The sequence below is a fragment of the Phalacrocorax carbo genome, chromosome 2, assembly GCF_963921805.1.
Source record: "Phalacrocorax carbo chromosome 2, bPhaCar2.1, whole genome shotgun sequence".
NCBI classification, from domain to species: Eukaryota; Metazoa; Chordata; class Aves; order Suliformes; family Phalacrocoracidae; genus Phalacrocorax; species Phalacrocorax carbo.
Window position 1 is genome coordinate 20,029,558 of NC_087514.1, and position 24,007 is coordinate 20,053,564.

The 24,007-nt window shown below is 38.8% G+C and overlaps 1 protein-coding gene across 1 annotated transcript in view; it reads left to right on the forward strand.

Annotated features, from left to right (window-relative positions):
- Window positions 1-16,921, forward strand: part of NUDCD1 (NudC domain containing 1) — a 51,780-nt gene extending 34,859 nt beyond the window's left edge. The window contains exons 7-10 of the mRNA XM_064442218.1: window positions 1,943-2,087; window positions 4,489-4,614; window positions 12,626-12,785; window positions 16,224-16,921. Of these exons, the coding sequence (XP_064298288.1) occupies window positions 1,943-2,087; window positions 4,489-4,614; window positions 12,626-12,785; window positions 16,224-16,516 (724 nt within the window). The 3' untranslated portion in view covers window positions 16,517-16,921. The remainder of the gene's footprint in view (window positions 1-1,942; window positions 2,088-4,488; window positions 4,615-12,625; window positions 12,786-16,223) is intronic.
- Window positions 16,922-24,007: the final 7,086 nt, after the last annotated feature.

Sequence of the window (24,007 nt, forward strand, 5' to 3'; positions counted from 1 at the left end):
TTCCTCTGAGAGGTTTTAAGGTGCAAAAACTTTAATCCTATGAACCTGAATGAGTATGCAGTAAGTACGAAGAATACAGATTTCAGTGGCACAGTAATGTTTACAACCATAATGTTATGGAAAATATGTCCTTCTAAGGAGGATTCTTGAGAAGACTGAGTGAAAAACAGACTTTATATTAACCATAGCTTTCTGACACCCTGAAGTCTGAGTTTCAAGTAGAAAAAAAAAAAAGTCATTATATCCTCAAATTACAACTTTCAAATGCATACTTTTTCACTGCCATTCCCCAAGTGTGGAAATTAGGGAGCAGGGTGTTAATACATATGAGATATTGTATTTTATGATAGTTTTGTGTGTAATACATATGGCAGTGGTTATTCTTGCCATTATAATAGTTTAAAAAACAAAATGAAAAAAGATATGGTAGAGATAATACTGACTTTTGGGTACTTGGACAAGCTTGATGTCAATATTTTTCAGTAATGCATTGTTTGAACTTCTATGTGAAGAATACAGGTGGATATACCTTGTTAGATTTGGTTTTAATAAAAAAAAAACCTAGCATGACATTTTCTGCAAGAGATTCCAAGTTAAATGTTTTTTCTATTTCTTTTGATAGTCACATGGTTTAGTTTTAGGTAGTCCTGCAAAGAGCAGGTAGTTGGACATGATAAACCTTATGAGTCCCTTCCAACTTGAGATATCCTGTGGCTTTCCTTTGGTTTCTCTCATCAAAAATCTTGGCTTTTCCCCAAAAGGTTAACTGTAAAAGATAGTTATTCTCCAAAAGAATTAAGTAAAGGGACTAATATGTCTATATAGATTATACTAATACCATATACTAAAACATTAATTTCAGTTTTTAATTATTAGATATAATGAAAAATAGCTGACTAACAAATTTTTTGTTCATCAAGTGAAGAGTACTGCATGAATCTCAGGCTTCTATTTTAATGAGAAATAGTAATTACACATTTCAATGTAATAAGTTACACTCAGTTCTTAATGTTAATTTGCAGTACCACTTAAAATCTGTTGATTAGAAGTCTGAAACTTAATCCAAATATCTTCTGTAAAAGTATGTTATTTCTAATGCCAATCTAATTGCTTCAGAAAGATTCAGGGTTCACCAAATAGTTATTGCTACAATGCAGTAGTTAAAAGTTTTTCCTGTTCTGTCATGTAAAAGACTGTCATAGTAGATCCTAGAAGTGTATCTAAAAGTGAATATAATAAAACTAAGTCTTACTTTATCATTATGTCCATGCGTTGGTCTAACAGTAATTAAATGGAATTGCTGTGTTGGTGCATCGGGCTAAGTCTCTTATTTTCTATTCCTAATGGTTATACCACATTGTCTTAAGTTTGGTGGGTTTTTTTTTAACAGGTTACAGAAATCTTATCATAGGATTTTAGATACGCAATGTAGATAATTAACTGGCTTATAATTTCTGAGGCCTATAAAAGACAAATATTTTTGTCCTAGGTGTTAAATAACGGTAGTGCACGCTTAAGCAGCCCTATTAAGTACTACTTAGGTTTCAGATAAACCTTGGTAGTAAAATTCTGTCATTCTTGGAGTAGATTTCTTTACAGGTGATCTCCTATGGTATTTGAAATATTTTAATAAGACTGCTTCAGGGGAAACTGCATTTACATTGAAAACTCTGAGGGCACTTACATGAATACATTCTCTTTGTTCTTAGGCTTTTAGAAATCACATGTCCTTGGTTTGGGGTTGTTTTTTTTTTTAGTATTTTCCATTAGAATAGTTTATTTTATAAATTGAATGCTAATGGTTTCTGTTATGTGATTTTCATAATTAATTCACTTTGGAGAGGAGGAGTGCTCAAATCTACATTTAGATCTTTTCTGTCTAATCACAGAAATGGATGCAGGTTTTTCATGTACTACTCTTTGTGTTCTATTTGCATTTTAGTTTGGAAATCTCTCTAATTAAGAAAAATGAGGGACCCCAGTGGCCAGAGCTAATAGTTGGTGACACAAGAGGGGAATTCATTATGGACTCTTCCCAGTGCTCTGAAATAACTGAAAGCCTGATGCATCTTACATCTGAAGTAATGGTAAGGAGTTGAAAGTAAAACATTTCAAATTCTTGTAGATTTATTTGCATGTTGTCTTTTCTTGATATCCTAATTTGTACTTGATTGACATAGCTCATCAGTTCATTTGCTATTCAGCATCCTAACTCTACATTAATTTTTAACTGAAACTGTTAACAAACTAATGGCACTAGAGTTTTAAATATACTTCAAACAGAAATATCATCTTCATGGGGGACTGAATTTAGTTTACATGAGAGCATCCGAGCACCAAAACAGAAGCCTCATTTCACAGTGAATATAAATTTTGTTCCCACCACTTACGATGTGGCAGTTTGTTTTAAAGCAGTTGATCTGATTCATTTTGAAGGATGTCTGTTTCTTGTTTATCGGTAGTTTAGCAACACTTATACTATCTTCCTAGGGAATCTGTACTTGACTTATAGACTGTGAGCATAAATAACATTTTAAAAAGGAAAATCTAGGAAGGCATAAGCATGACTCATGAACTTTCTGGCATTATTGTTATGCAGGGAGTCTACTCAAAACAGAATGTAATTTTTAACTGCTGTTTGCTTGATACTTCCCCTTTTGGTTTAATTAGAAGATGGCATCTCATCTAAAACTTGTAAAGTATGACCCCCTGTGGGTCTTGATATATTAGGTTTGGATTATTACTTTTTTTAATAAGGCTGAAGAGTGTTATTAAAATAAATTCTGTTTAGTGCTTAAATCAATTTCCTTCCTTCCTCCCCCATTATTTGTGGGCAAGATAATGTAGTACCTCTTTTGACCATAGGTGTATTGAGAACTTCAAATTTCTTTTCTTTAGCAACTCATCCTGAGCTTAAGGTGATGACTTTTTTTTTGGTCACAACTTTTCAGCTTGTGTGCAATAATGATCATGTAAAAAAAAACCTTTCCTTAGGTAACTGTTCATTTAAATAAATGTTACATATTTTGTTGTACTGCAACTTTAGCTACGTATGTATAATAAAGGCGTGGATTCTTTTTGGTCATCTCAGTTGTTTACCTGGAAGGTTTTTATAAAAGCCACCTGATGAAACAGTGGACCAGAGGCCGTCAGGAATGCTTGGAGGAGCAGGTGAACCCCAAAGTCTAGCCTCTAAAGAGACAGACCCTGTTTTAAGTCTTGTGCATCAGCCTGCAGTATATGACACTTAATTTTCCTGGTTCCTGTCATTTAAGGATATTTCTTTGTTACCTCTTCATGTTTGTTTTCTTTGAACTTAAATTGTCTTAGCAATTAAAAATGTGCTGATCCCCTTCACTTTGTGGACTTTGTGGACTGAACCAAAATAATCAGCTGAAATGGATGAAGAAATGAGCACAGGAAGTCAAGAACTCCTCCCCGTCAGATGAATTGAGTCAGTGCCCTGCCTTACACATTCTGTTTTTCCTCAGCTTTCAGCTTATATTGGTTGCCAAGATGGTGCCTTTTTTGTGCAAGAAGCAACTTTAATTCATACTTAAGGAGGAAGTGTATATTTTTTGCTTTCTGTTAAAGGTCCCTTTTTGCTATCATTAAATTAGTTCTCTAAATGTATCGCAAAGGTAACATGGCTTGGTTGCTTTGAAAATTATCCAAGATGTCATTAGGAGAAGTAAGCCATATCTGTATGCGGTACTGTTATGTCTTCCTCTCAAATTACTAGTAAAAGTGACAGGTTTTCCTTTCTTTAACTTGTGGAAATGAAAAAGCAACATGCTTTTTTCTTGTTTTGGGTGCACTGAAAAACATGCATAACACAATTATTAATCTAAAATCATTATTAGCAAAGCTAAAAGGAGGCATGTATTTAGAGCTACTTAAAAAATGAACTAATAAATTTTTAATAACATTTCCAATGGCAATCTGAAAGAAGGTTACACTGATGTAAATTTACTAAACCTGCATAGGTTTTCAGAATCGTATACTTTTGCTACTTACAGAAGGGAATTTATTGTCCATGTTTTAGTGGCTTATGCACCTTTCCTTAAACTGAAATGGATTTTGTTGTACCTACTGCTCATGCTATCCAACACAACAGAAATGGTTCTATTCATTTTGAGTAAGTACATAATAGCTTGATCTTTAAGTACGTAGGGATATGCAGATGATTATTTATGTTCTGTTGAACTTTTTTGATATGGAAGGGGATTTTTATGTGTGTGTGTGTGTGTGTGTGTGTGTGCGTTTATATACTTATTTTCAGTAGCTGGTATTTTCAGTGTAGTTCATTATCCAGGGAGGTGGTGGAGTCTCTATCCCTGGAGGTATTTAAAAGAAGGGTAGACATGGTGCTTGAGGATGTGGTTTAGTGGTGGACTTGGCAGTGACAGGTTAGTGGTTGGACTTTATGGTCTTAAGGGTCTTTTCCAACCTTAACGATTCTATGATTCTATGATCTTTTTATTTCAGAATCCAAACCCTGAAAAGGAAAACCCACCTTGTAATGCTCAAGAATTAGAAGAATGTGATGCATTTCTTGAAGATAGCACAAGCTTGTGCAGATTTGATGGTGATACCTTGAAAGTCACTCATGTAGTAAGTGCTGCAAATTATTATACAGAAATATTTTTAAACATTTTTATATGTAAGTTGAATTCTATTATCAGAACAAAAATCTGTGCAAACTCTTGAAACCATACAAATTTCTTCCATAATGTAAAATCACAGTAGCAACAGAAATTATCAACCAATATGTGTTCTTCAGTGTCATTTTAATGTAAAAACAAGGCTCCTTTTATTCTGACTTAAAATATATATATACACTTTCAGAATTGAGCCATTTGAAAAAACAAAGTTATGTCAGAATAATCATAAGAAAGGGGTCTTTTTCAGATTACTTTTAGATTCCTTAGCTTGCATTTTTCTCAGTAACTTCACATAACCTGGTAGAAAGTTGACCCTTTTTACTAAGGAGCTGGAGCATAGATCACTTTATGATACTTGTTTTGTCAGTCACACTGGAAACAACAGATTGGAAGCAAAATGCTTCAGTGGGAGGCTTTATCTGGGTTGTAAGCAGCTTTGACTAACAGTAAATTAGGACTTGATTGGGTCCATGAACTAAAGCAGGAAGCAAAATAATCATATGAAAGCATCACAGATTAAGTAGTTGTCTTGGGTTTGTTTGGAGTTTTTTTTCAAGATATGTCTACTAAGCTTGTAATAAACATTGGTATTGTACCTTATCACTACCTTGTGTCACACAAAGTACATATAGGATAACCTGTTCTGTACAAAAAATGTCATAGTTGCAGGTTAAGATTTTGAATCTGTCCATAATTTCCTGTTTTCTCAGAAAAGCTCTATAAGAAGTCTAAGTCTGTGTCTTACAGATCTTAGTTTGTTCTTTATTTTTTAAAAAAATATTTATTCCTTTGGCAGTACAGTTATATATATATGTATGTCTCTGTGTGTGTGTATATATATGACTGTATTTGCAGCTGTGCTGCCAGAGAAAAAAAGATTAATTCTGAAAGCTAGCATGCTCCACCAAAAAGTCATCTGTTTTGTGGATACAGTGTGATAGGTAACATTTGTTGGAAGATAAAATCTACTTGGTAGGAAGACATTTTGTAGCAACTCAGTTCAAATGGATTTTAGCTGTTCAGTGATACATGGTAAAAGAAGAAGGGACAGAAGGTGTAAGTAGAAACAAGAGGTTCAAACTGGATGAAAGGAAAAACTTTTACACCATGATTGTAGTGTGGAGCAGGTTGCCTAGCAAGCTTGTGCAGCCTCTGTCCTTGAGGTTTCAAGACCAGACTGGATAAAGTTCTGACTAACTTAGCCTAAACTACTGCTCTTTGCCCTGAAAGATAAGAAGTTTGTGTCCCAGAGACGTTTCACGGACCAGGAGGAACATGATATCATGGGATCAAGAAAGGCAGATCTGATGATGTATTCTGCTTTCTAGCAGGCAGCAAGACATTGTAGAGCAAGTCTGAACTCTAAGGTGTTTGTAAAGAGCTCTTATAAATGGGTGGCATAAAAGTAATCCAAAGGCTAATGTGTTTAAAGCATTATGGTCAAGGGATGATTACTGTGGGTAGGAAATTTTCATGCATGTATAACCTGTTCTAGCTGACCCTGCTTGAGCAGGGAGGATTGGACTAGGTATCTCTGAAAGTCCCTTCCAACCTCAACTATGTGATCTTGTGTTTTTCCTCCTTGTTAGAGGGCGTAGAAAAAGTATTTCAGTAGATTTTTCACCATACAGGAATATATTTTTACTTCCATTTAGGTTTTTTGTTTTGTTTTGTTAGCAGTTCAGAGGCTTATTCCTTCAGAAGCATGGCTGATACAACCTTTCATCTTTGTAGTAACCCATTATCAGTAGTATACAGTTGTGTATGTCTCTTTGCTCTTAAGTTGGAGGGGACTTAGTGAAATGTGTCTGAAATCGTAGAGAATTTAAGACCATGAAATATTTATATAGGAACGTTTCTCACTTTGAGTTATAGTTTAAGGATATAAAACATTGATGGTGTAATGATAACTGCTCTGTAGAAAGGCTTGGTTCTATTTTTCTTGACATTTTCTAGTGCATATCAGTGGCAGTGATCCAGCTGAAATAAAAAGGTTTAACAGCCAACAATCTCTGTCAGATGTATTGCTATATCGGCCTGTTCTTGTGTGGCAAAATAACGTTTGTCTTCTCTAGCTCAAATGCAGTTATTCAGTTTCTCCTGTAGATAAATATTTTCTTTATTACTATCAATTCTGTAAGTTAGGTTAACGGTGGTGTAAACTCCAGTGTGTTGTGTTTCCAAGCCATCAGAAACTAGAGATACGTGATGGACAACATTTTTTGCCATGGAGAGGAGGGACTTTGTCAGAGGAAGTATGGACTACCTAAAACACTACCTTGTTTTTGGACCTGCTTACAGTAGCATTTACACCAAAGTTTGCTTTCTGTGTTATGTAGATTAATATGTATATTACCATATACGTGAGTTCTGTATTATACGTCCCGTTAAAACCTCAAAGTTTCAGGCACGTATGACAAAATGCACAAAACTTAGTAGTTGAAAAAGTGCTGAAAGATGCCTGAAGTACAAAGCGGTGCTGTGGGCTTGCAGTGGGGAAACCCAGGCATCCCAATACTTAGCAAAATTGAGGTGGCTTAAGGGAGGAGACGCTGCTTGGTTTTAGATACAAAAAAGAGAGTACTCCCAGTGATTTGTGGAGCAAGGAGAAAATAGGAAATGGACTGTGTAAACCTAGGTCTTTGAATAGCTAACAGCAGTAGGTGATTTCAGAGAGCAGTTGATTTATGGCAGGAGACTTTTCTGGTTGATAGGTGGATTATGGAAAGACAACAGAAGAACTTCCGTCCATTTTCTACTAGCTAACTTCCCTTGCTTGTATGCCTATATAGAAGCATGAGTCTGTCTTCTCAGAAGGTGCCAGAATGACCTCTGTTAACTAAAACTATATGTCATTCTGTGAAATACATCATGTTTACATCTGAGCTATGGGAGTATGTGAGGCATGTCATGTATTCATGTGTGTCTATTGGAGTGGAGATGCTCTAGTGGTAATAGACAAGAGAAGAGGCAAGGTCTTCCCCAAAGGCTTTTCTGGATGCTTTGCCTGAATAGCTGCTTCAGGTTAGAATGTTTCTTTATTGCAGTTGAGTTTCTCGTGTTCTGACAAGACTCACAAGACTCTTTTTTTGCATTTGGGCTGTCTGTCCAAGTGATCTCTGTCTCTGTTGCATGTAAAATAGGCAACTAACCCAGCTTAAATAACATCTATTATTTTTTTTCAAAGCACTGTAAATTACTTCTGGAGGAAAAATGTAATCAAAGTTCAGAATTACTTTGCTGAGGTGCTGTACATTTAAAATATTTCTCTGTTTTCCACAAACTTATTGAAACCTGGAAGAAAACCTTAATTCCTTTAGTCTGTTCAAAACTGCTTGTTTTGAACAAGAGAAGGAGGAGAAGAAAAGGAGGCTCAGGGGGGATCTCATCACCATGTACCAGTACTTAAGGGGTAGCTACAAAGAAGATGGAGACTCCTTTTTTACACGGAGTCACATGGAGAGGACAAGGGGGAATGGACACAAATTGCTGTTGGGGAGATTCCGATTGGACACCAGAGGAAAATTTTTCACACTGAGGACAGTCACCATTGGAATAATCTCCCCAAGGAAGTGGTTGACTCGGCCACATTGGACACCTTCAAGAGTTGTCTGGACAGGGTGCTGGGCCGTCTTGTTTAGACTCTGCTCTTCCTAGAAAGGTTGGACTAGATGATCCCTGAAGTCCCTTCCAACCTGTGATTCTGTGATTTCTCCTATATAAGAGGAAACGGAGTACCAAAATCCCATCAGGGATGCTGGTGGCCCCTTGGGGAAAACACATTTAAGAAAAGGTAAAAAATGCTGTGCAGCTGCAGTGAGAGGGATGAGTGAGAAAAACATGAGAGAAACAGCACTTACAGACACCAAGGTCAGAGAAGGAAGAATGGGGAGGAGGCACTCCAGACACCAGAGTAGAGGTTCCCCTGCAGTCCACAGAGGACCATGTTGGAGCAGCTATCTGTGCAGCATCCTGTGGAGGACCCCACACCACAGCAGGTAGATGTGCCATGGAGGAAGTTGCAGCCAGTGGAGAGCCCATACAGGAGCAGGCTCCTGGCAGGAGCTGTGGCCCGTGGAGAGGAGCCCATGCAGGAGCAGGTTTTCTGGTAGGAACTGTGGCCCACAGAGGACCCACGCTGGAGCATTCCATACCTGAAGGACTGTAGCCCTTGGAAAGGACCCACGCTGCAGCAGTTCTTGAAGAACTGCAGCCCGTGGGAAGGACCCGCGTTGGAGCAGTTCATGAAGGATGGTGTCCCATGGGAGGGAGCAGGGGAACAGCATGCGGAGGAAAGAGCGGCAGAGAGGGGTGTTATGGACTGACCCAACCCCCATTCCCCATCTCCCTGGACCACTCTGGTAGCAGGGGAGGTAGAGAGGTCAGTGTCCTGGTTTCAGCTGGGATAGAGTTAAATTTCTTTGTAGTAGCTATTAAGGGCCTATGTTTTAGATTTTTTGCTGGAAACAGCGGTGATAATGTGGAGATGTTTTAGTTGTTGCTAAGTAGCGCTTACACTGGTCAAGGACTTTTTTAGCTCCCTGTGCTCTGCTGGGTGCACAAGGAGCTGGGAGGGGTCACAGCCGGGACAGCTGACCCAAACTGACCAATGGGATGTTCCATACCATATGACGTCATGCTCAGTATATAAAGCTGGGGAAGAAGGAAGGAGGGAATGTTTGGAGTGATGGCGTTTGTCTTCCCAAGTAACCATTACGTGTGATGGAGCCCTGCTTTCCTGGAGATGGCTGAGCACCTGCCTGCCTGTGGGAAGGGGTGAATGAATTCCTTGTTTTGCTTTGCTTGTGTGTGTGGCTTTTGCTTTACCTGTTAAACTGTCTTTATCTCAAACCATGAGTTGCCTCACTTTTACTCTTCCGATTCTCTCCCCCGTCCCACCAGGGGGGAGCGAGCAAGTGGCTGCATGGTGCTTGGTTGCTGACTGGGGCTAAACCACAACAGTCAGGAATGAAGGAGTGAAGTTGAGCCATGGAAGGGTGTCAGGCTGAGTTTTTTTTAAATCTTTGTTTCTCATCATCCTACTTTATTTTTAATTGCTGATAAATTAAATCAATTTTCCCTAAGTAAAGTCTGTTTGATGGTAGAATTGGTAAGTGATCTCCCTGTCTTTATCTCGATGCCAAGCTTTTACATCTTATTCTCTCCCCCTGTCCTGCTGAGGAGGGGGGGTGAGAGAGTGGCTGTGTGGGTGTCTAGCAGACAGCCAAAGTCAAACCCACCACAGTATATCCAGTTTAAAATGCAGCAGTTGTTTGGCCTTTAAGCACAGCCAAAGCTCAAGATTAGTCATGGAATGTGCTACCTCATATTCAACAGAGCAGGCAGGGATTATGGGAGGGAAGAGCTTAAAAATGAGAAGAAATGAAATCTACAAGGAGTTCTGGGGAAATGGAGCTTAGGGAAAAGTAATTCTAGTCGATAGGAAGCCAAGCTTAATTTCCTTCTGGTGCTCCAGGAACAGCTTGCTTTCTTTATCTGGGAGATGGGAGAATGAAGTAGAAGTAATGACAATGACTTCTGGGGAGATTAGGTGTCCAGCAGCAGAACAGAGTCACATTGATGAAAACAGTGGAGGAGGCTGTGTCTTGTAGCAGGTTCTTCTGGTCAAGTCATACCGTAACTGACTGTCCATGGCCCTGTGGAATGTCATCACACCAGTGGGTCTGATGCACAATCCCCATGATACACTTTTTCCCAGGTGTGAGAAGCAGGTGCCACTGTGAGCATGCAATAGGGGCCCATGGTGTGAGTCTTGAGCTGAATGTATGAGAAGTCTCAGCTTGTTCCCTTTCTCAAGTTGTTTCTCACTCATTGTGCCTATTTTTCCTGTGCTCTTCGGAGGTCTGTGCCACTCACTTCTGTTGGTGTCATCTGTCTGACCTCTGCTGATTTCTTACCTTTCTCAGATGTTAGGAAGTTTGAAGGCCTAGGACTTCATACTTTCTGTTTTGCTCAGCACATTGCACCAATACAATACCTGCCTTCTGTCTTCTGCGTTGTTCTCCTTACGTTATATTATTAGTGGAGCTCTTGGCATTATCTTTATTAGCATTTCTTTGTCTCTTAGCGGCTTAGAAAATTAGTACCCCTCATTTCATGATTGCATCTGGCTCTAATGGAAACTGGGGATTATTTCACCTCTTTTGTAGCTTTAATAAGAAGAATTTCTATGCCTGTTGAATGGTGTAGTAATGGAAGGCTGTTTTGAAGTTGAGCCGTTAGGCTTGAATTTATTTAGCTGAAATAATATTAGTTCTGCTATAGACTGTATAACCTTGAGTAAACAAATTTCTGGGTCTAAATAGCTGTTGGTTCTGTCCACTGGATCTTATGCTAAGATTAAATTAAGGTCTTCAGGACAGAGACCCTATCATGTGACATTTGTACAGTGGTAGCATAAAAGGCTTGCAGTTCATATTTATTGCCACAATACATGTAAGGTAAAGAGTGCTGGGACAACTGTTTGGGAACAATTAGTCAACAAATGTCAGCATCTGAAATGCGCATTGAGGAGTAATATATCATACTATGTATTTGGATGTATGTAGCCATTGCAGACACAGATTCCAGATATAAAAAATACTTCAAGTGTATTTTTTCATATCACAGAATCACAGAATGGCAGGGCCTGGAAGGGACCTCTGGAGATCATCTTGTCCAACCCCCCTGCTGGAGCAGGCACACCCAGAGCAGGGGGCACAGGAACGCGTCCAGGCGGGGTTTGAATGTCTCCAGGGAAGGAGACTCCACAGCCTCCCTGGGCAGCCTGTGCCACTGCTCTGGCACCCGCACAGGAAAGGAGTTTTTTTCTCATGTTTAGCTGGAATTTCCTGTGTTCCAACTTGTGCTCATTGCCCCTTGTCCTGTCATTGGGCACTATTGAAGAAGGACTAGTCCCATCGTCCTGGACCTACCCTTTAGATATTTGTAGGTATTTATGAAATCCCCGCCCAGTCTTCTCTTCTCCAAGCTAAACAAACCCAAGTCTCTCAGCCTTTCCTCATGTGGAGGTGAGGCTGACTGGCCTATAGTTCCCCAGGTCCTCCTTCTTGCCCTTTTTGAAGATGGGAGTGACATTTGCTGTCCTCCAGTCCTGGGGCACCTCTCCTGTCCTCCATGACCTTTCAAAGATAGGGAAACGTGAACAGTGCAGATCAGCTCTTGAGTACAAACAGGAATTTCTGAGTGTTCTTTCATGATGGACCTTAAGGGAACAGATTGTTCTTTTCTCTTTGTGCATTTGCTGGTCATAGTGCTACATTAAAAGTATTGCTATTAACTTCCTTTAGAAGGCTTTACATAGAAAACTCAAACTATGTGTTGTTTTATTGTTTATTCTGTATATGCCTGTCTTGTCTTATATAATTGACAATTCCTGGTGAATGAAAGCAGTTATTGAATGTTTTTGGTGATCTAGACATATTTGATGAAGACTGTGCTAATCTGAAATTTAGTAGTTATTTGACTGTAAGTAAATAAAAAATTATTGACATGTCATAATTTTAGTATTCTAATTAATCCTTGTTCCAGTACTTACCAACTTTTACTGCAGAGGGACAGGATTTCCTTCCCTGCTGGCACTGCAGAAAACCAGACACAATTTCCTAGAGAGAATTTTTTCCTAGCATCCAAAGTTGTAGGTTAGGACCCTCTATCCTAGAAAACCATTTATACAAAAAAAGCATTCCCATTTGCTTGTGTAGTGGACATAATGTTTCCCGAAATACTATCCCAAGAAACTTAATTGCATCTGCTTGAAATGTATCAGCTACCTGTAGTGTATTGAGCTGTTGATCAGTGGGATGCAGCATAATGTATTCAAACAGTTTGTCAGCTAACAACCATGAAGCTGTTAATCATCTAACTTTGGCAGTATGTGTGACAGAATCTGCTATTTATGCTTTGAACCAATATTTTGTATTTCTTTGTTGTGTTTTCAGATTAATCTTGGAAGCAACCAGTATCTTTTCTCAGTTGTTGTGGATCCCAGAGAAATGCCATGCTTCTGCCTGAGGCATGATGTCGATGCTCTTCTCTGGCAGCCCCGCTCTGACCAACCAGAGAACATGTGGGAACACATTGCAACTTTTAATGCTTTAGGTAGGAAGTTAACTTCTGTGTCACACTCCTCTGTCTGAGACTTTTCTACCTGACTACTCTTAGCATGGCTTTTGTTGATATTTCACTTAATTAAATTTGAAATGAAAGGTACTATAATTCTGTTGATAGCAGCATGCTAGCTTAATTTTAGAAAGATTAGAGTGTAAGAAATAAAATATGTATGCCTTGGGAGGAAAATAGGCCTTTTCAGACCATATACAGGATGCAAGCACAGTACTGCACAGCAAAAAGGAAAGTTCCTTGGATAAGTGAACTTGAGTAAAGATTTAAAAGCACAATCAGCACCTTAACACTCACACAAAAATCATCAGGGGAGCAGCTGCAGTTCACTGATGACATGTCTAGGTGTGTATATGCTTATGGTAAGATGTTTTAATAAGTGACCTTTAGATTTTTCCTGGTTTGTTGTCCCAGGGGATAGGTCTGAAGAATCGGACATGATTATTCACTGTTTCTTCTGTTATAAGAGCATCAAAAGGTGCTGGTACATAGTAGGTTCAAAAGAAACGCTTCATGTATGTACATTTATGCAATGGAACCCTCTGCTGCAAAACTTTGTGGACATGGAAAGTTTTCATGAATTCGGAAAAAAAAAAAAAAATCATCGTGACAGGAAAAATGAATCAAATAACTGTGCCAGCTCTGGCTGAAGAAGCCCCTGACTGTTCTGAAATTACAGACTACCAGGAAAATAGAAACTGTAATTGTAAAGAATCGTTAGTTATTGCTGTATTCTTGCAGTCAGGACTAGGAATTTGTTTTTAGCCACTGTTGGAAACAGAATCTTAAAGTTCAGAAGCAGAAATTACTTTGAAAAATATGGATGCAAGAGTAAGAATTGCCATGTCAGATCAAATAGGATGGTCCACATAGCCGAGTATTGTACCTGTCAAGTGAGAAACAGATAAATCAGTTATCCTGAAAATGAATCTGGTCCAGAATCTACTTCTGCTGTGACAACTATAGTCTTCATGTTCTTCAAGTGCTCTCTAGACCCATTCCTTCAATAATGCCATGAGTGTGACGATCCGTTCCCTCCCACCCCAAATACATTTGTCTGACCACACCACTCTCAGTCTGGGTCCAAAAGGAAAGGGAAGATACTAGTCATTTTATAGAGCTCACGTAGGTTACCTACCGTAACAGGTAATTGGTTTTGTTCTGAGTTTTTGTAATTTATTAAGTTTTGTAATAGGAATGATTTTTAATAGCCTGTTCTTTTAACTTAAGATCAAATTAAGCTGTAAGCATCTTAACAAGTCCTCTAACAAAAGAGATTAATTTCACAGTTTGTTCTTTGTTTACTCTTCAAATTTCATTATGCTGGGGAAAAAAGTGGATGATAAGGATTGGGATGTTTTTTCAAATTACTATTGGTTTCAAGTTTCTATGCTGACTTTGTAGTACTGTTTTAAGAATGTGTTTCTATTGTTTTGAAAATAATAGGAAGGAAATGATATCTTTGAGTGTTTTGTACCAAAGGTGATAAAACCCAATATTATTCTACTTCTTTCTCCTTATTGTACTAGCCTTGGACTGAAGCCTAAGGAAGGAAGAAAAGGGAAACAGAAGGGACCAAGTTTTTTTGTTCTATATATCTGCCCTAACAACTTTCTGTTGAAAAAAAGTGATTGGTCTTGAACAGACCTTTGGCTGCTAACGTCTAATGACTTGCTGCTGGTTGAAGGAGCAGTTGCATGGTCTTGCTCATTCTTACCACGGTCGACTGAAGGAACCTGTATCTTTCACTGACTGCTCATTAGTCTTGCTGTATAAATCCCATCTCTAACAAGGTTGTACCTATAAATCAGAAAACTAGAGGACAGTGACCTTTTTTAGATGTGTTTTTTTTTTTTAAATAGAGCTTCCGATTTTCTTTTGGGAAATCCCATTTAAATACAAGTTCCCTGGCTCACAAGCTTCTTTTCCTGCAAGTCTGTTCTTAAATCCTGATTTTATTGTTAGTGCCAGTGTTTAAATATATGAATTAAATTAATGAACTTACACTAGGAAAGTTTTTCTGGCTGCCCTAGTATTTCCCAGTACTGCAATCATGCCAATTGATAGTCTAGCTATGTATTTACTAATTGTTTTGTGGTGAAAACTGTCAAGCTGGATTTGAACAGAGATCACGTTTTGAGGACAGTAGCAAGCATTTGTAAATGAAGAAGTCTTAGCGTTCACATTTAAAACAAAAAACAATACAAACCAAACCAAACGACCCTCAAGGCACAAAAAGGCACTGTTAAAGCGTGATGGTGCTGTTGTGGGTTAGCCCCGGTGGACATCTAAGCACAGCACAGCTGGTTGCTGTCTTCCCGTTCCCCCTCCCTGCACCCAGTGGGACAGGGGAGAGAACAGGAAAAGCAAAAGCAAGATAGCTCGTGGGTCAGTTGTGGTTAGCTCTCCTGGCTGGGTCCCCTCCCAACTCACTGTGCACCCCCAGCCTACTGGGGGGCGGGCAGAGTTGGAAGACTAGAAAGCCATGGTAATGTGCAAGCACTGCTCAGCAATAGCCAAAAAATCCATGGGGTATCAACACTGGTTTAGTCACAAATTCAAAACACAGCACCTTATGGTCTGCTGTGAAGTAGATTAACCCCATCCCAGTCAGCCCCAGTACCAGTGCTTTGACCTCTCTCCTATGATAATAAAGAAAGAGGGAGAGGCAAAAAAAGTAAACTCCAGCATGCTTGTGGTTCTGAGAGGTGGTGGTTTTCAGTGATAACCATAGCCATGGTCAATGGACGTGAAGCAAATAATCTTTCAGAAAGATGATAAAACACTTTGCAAAGATCGTGTCTCAAGTTTCTTTGCAAAAGTGTGAAAGGAAATCAGTCTGTTTACTAATTGACTTCTGTGATGGAAGAGGAAAAGGAAGTTCTTTCCTTTTCAGTGAATATTAACGAAGATTACAGCGTGTGGAAATGTAACTTGTGGTTTTTCCAGTCAGTTCTAAATAGGAGACAAGGTTGAAGTGTCTGGTCAAGATTAGGTAGACTCAGAAGCCTTACATTTTAAACAAACTGGGGGATGAGAGAAGAGGGTTATTCCGCTTGGACTGCTAATATTGGGCCAAGATGTGTATCCGTGCCTTGTGATCCTGCTGAGAAAATGGAAGACCTCGTGAGGCGGAGGCAGGCTAGATGTGGGAACAGTATCTAGCTATACATACATGCGCATCAAAAATGCCAGTTAGGAAGGTGTATAGAAGAACTGTGTATTGATACTAAATTGGTTAGTGCATACCTCCAGAAACTATTGGCTTATTTGATAAGACATATATCTTTTTCTTTCTTTTTTGTTACTAATTGCATATTATTTTTTTTAACTAAGGTTGAGATTGTCTTAGCCAGTTAGAGTGCTGTTGAAACCTATATGTTACTTCTCCCTTCCACTTCTTTTTGGGCTATGCAGGTTATGTCCAAGCATCAAAGCAAGACAAGAAGTTCATGGCTTGTGCTCCAGATTACTCCTATGCTGCTCTTTGTGAGTGCTTGCGACGAGTTTTCATCTATCGTCAGCCGACTCCTCTGTCCACAGTTCTCTACAACAGGAAGGAAGGAAGACAAGTAGGACAGGTTGCTAAGCAGCTAGTAGCAACCCTGGAAGCCAATGATCCTATCATAGGCTTTCAAGCTACAAATGAGAGATTATTTGTTCTCACAACAAAAACCTTGTTTTTAATAAAGGTGAACTCTGGAAATTAATTATTCAGTATTTTCTGCTGTAGTTTGTGTAAATGATTTGTTAAAGAATTGGCTAGGTAAATGATCCAAGAAGTTCAGTACAACTTGCTTAAGTTTAAAAAGGAGATACTTTACAGGGGGATCAAATTTTTTCATTAGAAATCATCTGTAAGATAGTGAGATGGTTTTTTAACTTTGCTGTCACTGAAGTAAGCTTTTCCAGAGCTATGGGAAAATGTCTTCTCTGCTAACAGCTTTCTCAAAGCAATGGTCAGAGGCTGTTATTGCAGAGATGAATATATTTATGCGTTGTTTTCTCCAAACGACTGTTTGCCATACTTCTGAGTTTTGAGAATTCACTTGTTTTTAAATGCTACTGTTTACCTATGAAAGAAGCAAAGAAAATAAAGCCTTGAGTTACAAGCATATGATGTGCAAAGTAGTATGTATCATAAAGAAAAAAAAATCCCAAATTCAAGTATTGTTGGCCAAGAAAATGATTTAATATTTTAGTATTCAGTAGTATTGAGAGAAATGTGAATGGAATGAATGGAGTGTTATGTTTCTTATGCAGGTAACTAACTGAAGTGGAATAATTTCATTGCATATGCAGATTTTAGATTATTGATTTGGGACTTACTCATGTTTGCAGTGAAATCTATTCACCCTCACCTTTTAAGAGACACTAGAATAGCTTTTACTAGTGTTTTCTTGAAGCAAAGTAAGGGTGAACGTATAGCTGGTGATTACGTATTGAATGGTGTTAGTCAAGGTCTGCTTATGCTCTCAGTTGTGCCATTTTCACTTGACATTGCACTTCACGTCAAGTGACTAATTTACAATTAGAAAATGGCTAACAGAAAAAGCACTTGTATTGTAACCTGAGATGGGAAACTCGGAGGTGCTGCTTCTGCCTCAGATATCACTGTAAATACCGTGTTATTAGTTAACCATTCTGTCTGCGATGCACAAGTCCAAATGTGGTGTATGCAAGGTAAGAGCGTGCGAGCGTGAGGATGCTTCTGTTTAACAAACTGGCATGGTTAATTGTGCTGAAAGGTTGTGTCCAAAGTTTTTTGTTTCTTTCTTTAAATTGATATTGTCAATACAATTAAACCAAAAAAGGGTCAGTTGTGACATTCCCACCCTGGGTTGTTTTTTTCATAGTTTGCTTACAGCTCCATGGCGAAGAATGCCTGATCAATTATTGGGTACCGGCAGGAAAGCTGCTGTGATCTGTGGTACCAGGGTACAGAGACAGATGCAAATACAGCAAGTGGCCTAATAGTTTGCATCTGTTCCAATGTTATTTCAGACTACGTAGGAATCTATTGAGAGGAAAATAAGCATTCCTTTTTTATGGACTAACATTTTCTTAGTTGTGATTGTTTTGACTGTTCTGTAAATTCTCCATACTTGTATTGGTGAAATTAAATAATATATGGAGAGTTTAAGAGGGACACAAGCAGTAGTGAATGTCAAAAAACCCTCCAAATTCAGTAGCTTTTCAAGGAACCTGATTTTCTCCCTCCTTACAGCAGTATTACATTATACATCCAATATCAAAAAGTTTTTCCTTACTCAACTTTCCTTTAACTTACCTGGGTAAGTTAAAACAAGCTTGATTTGCAAACCTTCCCTTCTCATTCTATTTTTTTAAAAGTGACTTGAAAATGCATTTTAAAAAGGGTCAGTGAATGTTTTACTGTTCCATGACTGTTTTGCCTCTAAATTTTCATTGTTGGCCAACAATGTCAAACAAGGCAGTAGAACTCATGCAGAGGTCTTTTAGAAAAGATTTTATGTATTTGATTACTTTGCAGCATAAAGTAAGTGCTTTGAGATTTGTATGAATATTACTTTGTAGTCTGAGAATTAATCACTGGGAACAATGTTAAGAACACGCAGTGATGTTTGGGGAGTGGAGGAATGAAGGGGGAGTGAAGGATCCGTAGGCCACAGGCTTTCGTCACCTCAGGGCTACTGCAGGGAGCTTCGGTGTAGGTGAGAATTTCAGCTGTTTGTTGTCATATTCTCCGTGCTGAGGGTTAGATATCTGGAAACATACTTCTGCTGTCTCCTGCAGCAGAGGAAACAAAGTCAAGTAAAACAGTTACCTCTTCAGAGGCTGTATTGTAATACGTAGTGACTAAAACTCACTTTCTGCCCAAATGTGTGTCTGTTTGAAGGGCGTTCTCATTTGCTCCTGGGAACAATTGAACACGGGGAGGAGGTTAACCTCTTTTTCCATGTTACTCATCTGTTTGCAGTCATGGTGTTCTCAGAAAGAATATGTCTGATAGTTTCTCTTTTATTTTGCTTTCTGAGAGTTAAGGGCATTGTATTATTTTAGAGAGTTGTGGCCTTGAGGAACCTTGCATGCTGTTGCACAGCAAGCTGCTATAATTAAATGCCTGAAAGCCACAGGGAGGCACTTCCTATCAGCATTTCCATTTCTGTGTTCACATAATTTTAAGGCTTATTTGTTTAGTGTATTAATGTAGGCTTATACAAAGAATAGAATATAGATATATTCAGAAGAAGTGGTTTTCTGAGCACCATACTTCAATTTTTCTAGGATTTTATTTCTTGAAATCTTACATTTTAAGACACAGTATTTCCGGAGAGGTCCCAATCACAATCTGTTTACAGAATTTCTGAGAAAATACTTGGCTATTAGAGCCTTGCATTATTTATTTCTAGTATTCTTTTTCAGTGTTTTTTCTTGGCTGCATATTTGGAATGTATCATGTATTCTTCTACAAGTTTAAATAAATGGAGAAAATGTTAAATTTATTAATAAAGGGTTTTTTAAATTATTATAAAGGATTTCTGTTCATTACAAATGTGCATCCTTCCTGTGCTACTGAAACAAAATAGAGGAATAGAAACAAGAAATTCCTTAACATAAGGCTTGTTATGTTAAGGAGTTTCTGTTAGGGCGAAGTTCTGATGGGTGTCTGCACTGCAAGGTCACGTCTCTTGCCAAGACATGCACTGTTGCGCTCCTTGCTCATTTCTGTGAAAACCGCTGTACAGATTTTCTTCGTACCTAATATCTGCCAACATAGAAAGCCATGGAGGTGGGTACTGGAGGGGGTTGATAGGTATTTACGCGTGTGCTTGTGTTAAAGTGCACATTGCATCCCCTGATTCCGTGTCTTTGTTGTGTACAAGGCCAGGTGATGCAGACGAACCCTCTAGAAGGAAGAAGGGGAGAGATCTGCACATCCTTCCTCTCCCCCTACCTCAACCCAGGGGCGCTTTTTTGCAGGAGAGTGAAGGAGAAGGGGAAGGATTTTGTCTGTATGTGTGTCCTGTGTCAAAAAGTGATTCTCCATTAGTGAAGCAGCAGACCCTGTGAGAGTAACAGATGAGGTTTTATTTCAGTTTGCTGGACTTTGTTTAAATAATGAACATTATTACCACTATAACTTTTGAATTTCTTTGCCTTCTGTCAATTTATATTTTCTATTCTCATTATGCAGATCAGATGAACTTGAAGCCTGCAGTCAGTCACACATTAGCATGTAATAACAATTTTACTTGAATTATTGTTGTCTGATTCAACCACATAAAATACTTTATGTTTAGGTTTTTTGATTTAAACTGTTAATATCCCAAACTCTACATATCACTGTTTGCTTATGAATTAAATTGCTCTACTCACAGTGACAATCATCAACTTCTGGTTCTCATTTCAAGATTTTCCTCATTTTGTGGGAGAATAAAATGTACATGGTCACCTCTCTGATAATTTAATCACTGGTCCTAGATTTTTCATGTGTTGTTCCATCTTCTTGCTGGGTAGGGCAGATATACGTAACTGAATTGAAGTAAGAACTTACTCCCGTCGTCGCAAAATGAATGTGGTCTCCTATACCCAAATATGAGCAGCTTCAGATACTAACAACTGCATTTAGGCTAGCAGGATTGCTTCTCCAAACTGCTTCTGCAGTTTGGTTTAGAATTTTGCGCAGCGAGCCCATTCGTAGCAGCTTTCTGGAAATCCGGTGAGATTTGTTTTGCCTCCTCCCCGTGCAAGTCATCTGCATTTGTGCTATGGATAAAGATCAGTAAGGTCAAAAGATAACTTAGCTGCAGTCTTTGAAGTAAAAAACCCAAGTCTTTTGGTCAAGACTATCGCAATAATGTCAAAATCAATGTTTAATACTATTTTGCTTGGAGAAGTATCTGCTGGTGTAATTTTTTTCCTTTAAAAAATGTTTAAGCTACTTCTGAAAAATTACTTTCTTTTGGCAAAGATGTTTACCATGATGTGGTAGCTGGGTATCGCTTAGGATCTGATGATCAATATAATTAACAAGTTCAGATATAGACTTGGAAAGTATCTATCATAATCTTTACTGATCTAATGTTCTAGGCAAACTATCCTTTATAAACCATTCCAGTGTGTTAAATTGGCACTTGCAAGGAATTGGCAAGGACAGTGCGAGAAACTCAAATTTTAAAAATGAATCATTTTAGAGCGTCACTGTTACTAAGCTATGATGAATATACATTACCTAACTAGTTTTTGTTAACGCATTACTTGCATTCTGTATGTGCAAGAGTTGTGTGTGTGTATGTAAGTTCGTATTTTCAGTTACACCTATATATGCACACACGTGTATGTATTCATACTGCTTTAAAGAACTGGGGAAGATGCAGGAGAATCTTTTAACATTACTGACAGCAAAGCGTAGACTCTTCATTAACCTGAAGCTTTTCCAAAAAGGCATTGGCTGTTCATGGGTCTATCCTTTGTGAAGCCAGCATCTGATATTAAGTGGAAATACTTTGCTGTATGCTAAAACATGGATTTACACTTGGGAATACGTTCTTGAATATTAAGAAATCCTGATTATTAATTCAAAGGCCCCTTGGAATGCGTATTATATTTCTGGTTTTCCTTTTCTGGTCTTCACTGGTCTTGTGACAAGCTTTCCTGCACATGCTTTCCCTCATCAAAATGCAAACACGTCTAAGTCTGGCATAAATGTGTTGTAATGTCATGGTACCTGCTTTATGTGAAAACATCAGTTGTGAATCCTGTGGAGTTATTCCTCTGCTGAGGTTTAAGTATATGATATCTCAGTATTGCATAAACCCAAAGTTAAACAGCTCACAGACCAAGGCTTGAGCAGATGCCTCAAGTTGGAAGAAATGATGCAGGAGTAATAAGCATTTATTTTTATCAAAGCAAGTAGGGTTTAGTGGGAAAAGAAATATCTACTGAATACTAATTCAGTCACTTTATCACTGAAATTGCTGCTGATTGGCCTTTAATGATTTTTCTTTTTGAAGCTCTTCATTCCCCCTGTTCCACGTGTCCCCTCTAATAAATATAGAGTACCGTATGGTAATTTAAGGTTTGAACAATTTATTGGAAGTTCCTGAATAACTGAATTAGGCTTGCACATGGGGTATCTGAAATACAGGCATGAGGTACAAGATGGATACGTCTAGCTGTGAAGAGACCAGGACCACTGGCTCTTGATTTGATCAAGAGCTGATGGCCATCTAAACAGAAATAAAAACTGATGCTGTGGAGACATTTTCTTGAGTTGCAATGTCAGATTCTAAAAAGAGTAAAAACATGGGAACCTGTGCAGAATAAGCTTGCATAGGCAAGATATGTGCAGGTCACCTTTTAAAACCTCCTAGAAATATTTACAATACTTCATTCAAAGCCGTTGGATCAATCAGAAAGAGAATGTGTGTAAGCAAGACTTGCTCTGTTCCCATTTGACGTGCATTTGGCAAGGGTAAGTCAGCAGCAAAACTGCCTGGATGCTGGTGAGGTCGGCGTTACTCCTTTTGTGCCGTTTCTTGCCTGATGTAGCTCCAGGTGCTCGCACTAGTCTGAAAAATTCACAAGTAAAATAGCTAACAAGATATTTAAATAAAAAAGTATTAGTTGCTGTTAGCAGTGAAGTTCTGAACATCTTTGGGTCCAATGTGACATCTGTGATAAAATCTGCCTTTTCACATGTAACAAAAACCCGTGAAACTCAGGCTGCTTTACTGTTGCTTCACTTTCTTCCTGGGAAGTACATCAATAACCTTTTTCTCTCTGTTCTTAGAAATCTTTGTCTTGTGCTTTAAAAAACAAATGCAATATCCTCAAAGTTTGAACCTGGCATGTCTTGATGCCATGGGGACGTCAATGTATCTGTCACTGACTCGGTCTGTGTTTCAGAGGAAAAATAGCATGTGAGTTGCTTCAGCTGCTCGCTGTTCCATTAGGAAGTGGCAAAAAAGTGCAGTCCGCTTATTTTTAATAGGCTCACCCTGTCTGATTACATGCCTACAGTCTCCAAGCTCCACATAATTCAACATACTGAAAGGTCTCGGGTGCCCAAGGAAAGGGAGCTGTGAGCTAGTTAGCGCAACATTTCGTTGCGGGAGCACATCTGATATGTCTATGCAGATTTTAGTGCTCTTAGGTATCTAACGTCATAAATCTCTATTTTCTATCATAGCAGAAATAAGTTAACTTGCTAACTGACTGCAGTATCTACTTTGCAAGGAAAGCACAAATTAGGCTCTTGGATCTACATTTCTATATCAAATGTGATTTATACCACGACAAATTGTTTGTGTATTTTTAAATTGGAGTTGATGATTATTTATACTTAATGAATTCCCACAACCTAGATTTTCTAGTGGAATTATTCACAGACCTGTAGGTAAACATAAGAGAACATTAGTTCAGAACTGGAGATAATTAGCACTTCTCATTAGTATTTCATTTTCCGTTGGTTACTCAATCTTTATTATGTGAACTGAATTTCTTGAAATGTATAAAAACTAGTTCACTTTGCGTCTCTTGAGTGCTACTGACTAAGAAAGTGGAGCTTTGCTTCCTAAGGCAGTGGTCAAAGTCAACAAGGCCAGAGAGGACTAGTGAGTGCTCCATGGTGCTTGAAACGCATCCCATTAAAAGCAACCTGCCAATGCAAATGGAGCACAGCTGCTTAAATCCTACTGCTTCTGGATGTTTCTTGAGCTTAGCAGCCCACATTACTCCTAAGCCTAGGAAGAAGCAGCTTGCAACAGAGCTACTGGTGTGACTGTCCTCCCAAAATGCAGGGGAAGGGAGCAAAAGGCTGAGGGTTCTTTGTGTCAAACTCTAGGTCTGTTGGGGCTGGTGTTCTTTGCAGTGGCTTTGCCATAGGAGTAAGTCCTGACTTCTTCATGAGAAAAAGGTGCAGTTAAGGAGCTGTACCTGTGTGTAACACCCCACACCAGCTGGCACTCTGGGGGTGTCAGCGGAAGTCTTTGTCTCGTGCTCTGGGAGCTGCCAGTTGTTAGGTTGTGCCTGCGTTGCCCTTCCACCCCTTTTCGTTCTGTTTCCTTGACAGCCCTGACACACAGTGTGTCCAGGAGCATGCCCTTACAGATAACGAGTGGTCTTGCCCTGTTGGTGTGTACTCATTGGAATTGTCTGGGCTCTTACTGCGAGGACCCTGTGTTAAAGGGTAATTTAGAGTTATCTTCTCTTTCAGC